Genomic DNA, 6,356 nt, shown 5'->3' with positions numbered 1-6,356 from the left:
TTTTTGGCGGAGTCCGGGAAGAGAACACGGAATAGTGTTATGCTTGAACGTAAGTAGTTTTAGGATCACTTCTTGATCCTTGTAGCTTCTCGACCGTGTTTTGCCTTCTCTTCTCGCTCTCATTTGCGTATGTTAGCCACCATATATGCTAGTGCTTGCTGCAGCTCCACCTCACTACCTTTTCCTTAGCCATGAGTTTAAATAGTCTTGATCGCGAGGGTGTGAGATTGCTGAGTCCCCGTGACTCACAGATCACTTCCAAAACCAGATGCAGGTGCCGATGATACCATTTCAGGGGATGCGACTGAACTCAAGTGGGAGTTCGATGAGGACTCAGGACGTTACTACGTTTCCTTTCCAGACGATCAATAGTGGAGGCCAGTTGAGGCGATCGGGGATCTTATGCATTTGGGGTTGTCTTTATTTTGGTTCCGTAGTCGGACCTTGATTGTATTCTGGATGATGTAATGCTATATTTATGTATTGTGTGAAGTGGCGATTGTAAGCCAACTCTGTACCTCTTTCTTATTCAGTACATGAGATGTGTAAATATTACCCCTCTTGCGACATGACTACAATGCGGTTATGCCTCTAAGTCGTGCTCCGACACGTGGGAGATATAGCCACATCGTGGGTGTTACAATGCTCCTATTGTTGGCAACGCTACCGCTACGATTACGGAAGGATGTTAGAGATATATTTGGGATACATGTATTTAGTAGTCTAGGATTTGTAATCCGTCTCCTACCATATCTCTAGAAGAGGCGTCTTGCCCTCCAAATCTTATACTCAATATATACTCGCCATCGAGATTCAATAATATCATCCATCATACAATAAACTATTTCACCAATTCTTCTATCCCTTCTAACACAGACCAAGTCAACTCTTTGCCGTGATCACGACGAAGGTCGCAACACAATCATTGAAAATGGAATGGCGTTGTTCTCTTCTCATGGTACTGATCGAAGAAATGCTGTTGCTATCTAGTACCTCAACAAGTTAACATTAATTAAGCATGTTCAAATGGCAGCCTAAGCGAGTTAGACAGTGGATGCTACTCCATCTCCATGGCATAGGCAGTTCAACGGTCAAGATTCCACGCACCAGCTCCGCTGTTTCGGGATCTTGACGCGCAGGGTGGACAGATCATAGACAGGGGATGATTATTAACACATGAGATCTTCCTGTTTCCAGGCAACACCGGAACAAACCGACTAAAGAAACTCTGCCTGACCCCAATAACAAAGCCACCGCCAACATGCGCACACACTATCACGACGGTCAATTCTGTCGGACCAGCAAAGCAGGCAAAGGAAAGGCAGAGGATCTGACCTGACCAGAACAACGTCGTGCCGTCAAGGACTGTTTACTATGACTAGAAATGCATCCACGAATTCCCACAGTACAAAAACTAGTTTTCCCGAGCCACATGCTGGCTCAGGATTACGATGCGGATACATCATTAGTAGCAACAATCATCACATGGTATGTGGCAAGGTGCCTCCAAAAATATAATAAATATCTTCTAAAAAAGTACTAGCAACAATCCGTGGGGGAATAGTTGGGAAAAGGAAATCTGTTGCAGTGCAACTAGCAAGGAATCTTTGCACGTGAAAACTGGAAAAAAATTATGCCCAGATAAAAGAATACTTTTGCTGCCAAAGGAAATGCTCGGATACTACAGTGCTCGTTGCATGTGAACAGAGACTACCAAACAAAATGCTCAGATAATAATATTCTGGTGTCCACTTTCTCAAAAGAGACCTGTAAACTCCTCACAAAAGATAAAATGGACATTAAATACTTTTTTCCAAAAGAAAGCTGTAGAAAAGGACTGTGGTTGTTAATTGTTAGATCAGAAACATGCAGAACCATATCTAGCTAAAGATATTTCTCTATTTTTACTGTCCAAATAATCTTGATAATTTTTCAGTTGAAATGAACTGTAAAGCAAAGGAGTCAGAGATATTCCCATTTTCAAAGCACAGACAAACTTGGAAAATAAGAATAAAATTAAAACTAGAGCCTAAATCATATTCAGAGTCTAGTTATGAACAGGTTAGAGATTGAACCAAAAATCATCCTATTCCAAATAAACTTGGCAATAAGCATGAGGAAACCTCCAGATATATCATACTCCCAAGGATCTGCTCTCAAGCAGAGCACCCCCTTCTGCATTTCCCCAAATAGCATCTCAGTGTATAACTACTATGAACAAGAACTACTAAGAACAGGTTGCAAATTCAATGAGCATGGTCCAAATAAGCTTGCCAATCAGAACGAGATGGAAACCAAAACATGCAGAAATATCAATCTCCAAGACTCTGTTCTCAACCAGAGCACCCACTTCTGCATTTCTCCAAATCGTATCTCAATGTTTAGCTACTATGAACAGGTTTCGAATTCAACAAAAAAGGAAACCAGCGATGGCTACATCCATCCATGGCGGAACACACTATAGCAGTATCAAATCTTAAAAACTTTGACGAAACTAAGGAAAGAGCAGGTCAGTTCGGATACTCCAACAGCTCGATCTTGCCATTCTCTTCTTCTTCTGAATCCTTCCGGTTGTCGAAGAACTTCGCGACGAAGGAACGAACGAACGAGATGTGCAGTTGCAGTATCAAATTGGAACAAATTCTAAGCAACTAAGGGAAAGGGGAGCGGGTTGGTTACTCCAGGGACTTGATCTTGCCATCGTCTTCTTCCTGGCGGTCGGCGTCCCCCTCCCCCTCCTCTAGCGGATCCATCCAGTTGTCGAAGAAGGTGGCGATGAAGGAGGAGCACTCCTCGGACCAGCTGCGGCGGTTGGCGGAGGCGCGCCACTGCTGGTCGGTGATCATCTCCGGCGAGAGGCCCCACTCCTCGAGCTCCTCCTTGGTGTGGTGCATGAGGAGGCTGTACTCGCCGCCGGGCCCGAGCTGCATCACCCTGAACTCGCAGTTCTCGAAGTTGTTGAGGCGCTCGAACTGCTCCACGGTCCACTTGAACCACTTCATCATGAAGACGCGCGAGGTGAGGCCGTGCGAGACGATCACCAGGTTGGTCTCGCAGGTGGTGCTGGGATCCAGCCTCCCGTTGTCGATGTCCCTCCACAGCGACTCCAGGAAACCTGCATTGCGACCGGCCGGTTCGGTTCATCGATCGATCGAATCGGAAGGGGCGGAAGGGGAATCGGAGCGGGCAGGGGGGCGGCTTACTGGCGACGCGGTCGAAGACGTCGGCGGCGGACTCGCCCTCGGGGAAGCGGAAGAAGAAGCGGCCGAAGCGCTCGCGGGTCTCCTTGATGGCGCGCATCCGCTCCTCTACCTGGAAGTTGCCGAAGTCCTGCTCGCGGACGCGGCACTCCTCGCGGGCGCCGATGACGCGGTCGCGCGGGAAGGCGGCGCCGATCCCGCGCAGGGTGGCCCGGGTGCGCTCGTAGGGGGAGACGTAGAAGTAGACCTTCCAGTTGGCGTCGGGGCCCCCCGAGGAGACGACGTCGAGGATGCCCCGGCCGGCGGCGCGCGCCTGCTCGACCCCGCGCGGCGTCAGCGGGATGCGGTAGTCCGGGGTGGTGGAGTAGGCCGACATGTCGAGGTTCCCCTGGCTCTCGCCGTGCCGCACCAGGATGATCCGCTTGGGCAGCCGCCGCGCGCACCCGGCCGCGTGCTGCCTCGACATCTCGCAGAAGGGGCACGACTCCTTGCCGCACCCGCCCGGGCTCGCCACCGTCTCGCGTGGTGAGAATGACATCGCTGGCGCCAGGGCGCGTGCCGGCTTATATAGAGGAGAGAGGAGGTGGTTGGGTGATGGAGAGCAACAAACTCTGGCAAGTTCGTCCTTGCCGCCGCGCGCTGATTGGTCCAGCTGCAGCGCCGTCTCTCTGGCTTCGGCCCCGCTGGCCGACTTACGCAGCAAGGAACTGTTACTATCAAGCACTCCAGACATTTCTTGTTACTGCAAGTTTGCAAAGCTACTGCACATGCTGCTCCTCCTGCAGTACATTTAAAACAATGGATTTCAACTTCCTTGGACAAATTTCCAAATTGTATAGGAGTAATGTGTTAATTTTTACCATTTCCATGAATTTTCCCATCGCTTTACAAACATGTATGCTACCACCGCGAGCCGATAAAAATTACTTACCACAGATGAAATGCTTACTACTACAGCAAGTTTTTAACATGTGCATTGCGTTATGGATGATTAAATTACCCTAGTCAAAGCATCTCAACCCATTATTGCAAAAGTAAGTTAAACTGCAAAAACGTGCAATAAGCTAATGACACGTTGCAATAGAATCCATTCCTTTCACCTATCGGATCGGCTTCCGAACACAACATCTATCTATGGGCATGCGATGCATTTTCCTCGGACGCCAGTGTTTCTTGTAATTTACTCATCTTTAAGGTTAACCAAGCCGCTTGATTAAGGAGGGAAGATAACGCGGTGCAAGCAAAGGCACGTGATACGGCGCATAGCGTATCGCAGTTGCGTCGCCACCGATTCCAGTCCCATCGCCACCGCCGCTGCTGCTGCTTTTGTCTCCGAGAAGCATGTGCGACGCACCGCGAAAATACCCTCCCACACACACATGGCGGCCGGAATGTGAAACGGGAGCCAATGATCGGCATCAGAAGCAGCCAAGCAGTTCCCTGCTCCACGACGCTCCGCCTCCTCTGCATGCACGACACAGCGCCTCCGGGTCGGTGCTTTTGTTTTGGATATGTATGCCGGATGATGCGTGTACCGGTGTAGGGGGCGTGTCCTGGGGCCTCACACGGCATTGACACCGAAAGCTCTGTTCAGACGCACAGCGAACACGGCCTCGGCCTGAACGTGGGCGCGCCCCTCAGGTGATCCGTCATCAGGCCGGCCCCATGCGTGAACACGTAGAGTACATCTTCTGCTACCATATACGCTTCAATTAATCACACACAAGGCGCACGCATTCAATGATCGACGGGCACATATACCCGGCTGGCCATGGTCAGGATGAACAATGGCAATCTATCTATTTAGCAAATTGGTTGGTCTATCAAGTTAGTGTGCCCAATTGGTCGGCTGTACTACAAGTTAAGCATTTTGTGGTAACTAAACACTACACACTACACACGGTAAAGATTGCTTTGCGTGCGAAAAGATTGTATAAGATTCATCATGAAGTAAAGCAACATATGTGTAGAATAAGTAACAAAGGATGCACACCATAAAGCTAGCAGGAACTGCTCTCAAAGGTTTGTTTTCCGGAGACAGGGTTGGTATCACTTGGAAGCAACCTAAAGCGTGCCAAATGCAAGTCCCGAAGTGGAGCATGAGTGGGCACTGCTAAGAACAGGCAAACCAGCCTTGAAAGCCCGCCTAGAATCGACTAACAGCGCAATACTTGTACATAAACAATCCTCCAGTCCATCAACTAAATATATGGGGCCGGGACCTGAACCTGCCCTACCCATTTTTAACAAGCCGCTGAACTGAATAGCGTGTCAGGCTCCGTATAATCACTCTAACCTCACAGTGAGGAATTGTGCAACTTCTTGGAGGTGATATGGGGGTGTTATCTCGGGGCAATTCCAGATGTGAAATGGCCAAATGGCTTGCACGTCAAAATAAGAGAAAAGACATCAGTAGAGCACCAAGCCTAGTCACAACCAGGTCCAGGCGTGCAGCACATGCAACCCCCAAAAAGGTTGACACGCTAGCTCGTGGGAGCAAGTCCTCTCCCCCAAGGAAGAAGAACATCTCATGTGGGGCTCCAAGGCACGGAACCGGATAAGAAGATCATGGGTCCAGCTCGGAACTGCATTGCTGTTTCAGCTCAACTTTCCTTGGCCACATGTCTTTGACGTCCAGCTATCCGTTAGACAGATCTACTAGATTTCGTGTTGTTTTAGACCGCCAACAGGGCATAAATGTTCTTCACATGTAGAAGACCATCTAGAGTCTATGTATTCTCTGCGTGTATCTTGCGGATCGTCTGAAGTCTGAACAGACTTGACTGGACAGACAGAAGAGAGGGACTGGACAGACAGAAGAGAGGGACTGGAACCAATGCCCATGGGCGGATTTGGGCCCCAGGCAGCCCAGGCCATTGCCTGGGGCGTGAGAAAAATTCTCAGCCTATAGTTATATAAAAAATGTTTGGCCGGGGGCGTAGCCCAGTTTGAAGGCCAGGCAGCCCAGGCCAACTGGCCCAGCCGCCCAGCCCAACTCCCGCAGACAGCAGACTCGCTCACCGCACGAACCAGCCAGACGCAGCCGCCCCGTCTCTTCCCCCCGACCTCACCTGACGAACCCTAAGCTGCCGCCGGTCACTGCCCGCCGTCGCCGCTCAACTCCATCTGGCAGATGGCAGAGCCCCCCGGATCCCC

The 6,356-nt window shown here is 50.0% G+C and overlaps 1 protein-coding gene across 1 annotated transcript; it reads right to left on the bottom strand.

The window, feature by feature from the left end:
• Positions 1 to 2,285: 2,285 nt before the first annotated feature.
• LOC123190766 (phosphoglycerate mutase-like protein AT74H) lies at positions 2,286 to 3,788 on the bottom strand (the record flags this gene model as incomplete). Its single annotated transcript, XM_044603479.1, is given in 2 exon segments — positions 2,286 to 3,115; positions 3,204 to 3,788. Coding segments are annotated over 2 exon segments (1,025 nt in total), but the record flags the coding sequence as incomplete, so codon positions are not given.
• Between the last annotated feature and the right edge of the window lie 2,568 nt (positions 3,789 to 6,356).

This window comes from Triticum aestivum, chromosome 1A (genome assembly GCF_018294505.1).
Source record: "Triticum aestivum cultivar Chinese Spring chromosome 1A, IWGSC CS RefSeq v2.1, whole genome shotgun sequence".
Classification (NCBI taxonomy): domain Eukaryota; kingdom Viridiplantae; phylum Streptophyta; class Magnoliopsida; order Poales; family Poaceae; genus Triticum; species Triticum aestivum.
The sequence above is the reverse complement of the archived record's forward strand: the minus strand, read 5'-3'. Positions and strand labels throughout refer to the sequence as shown.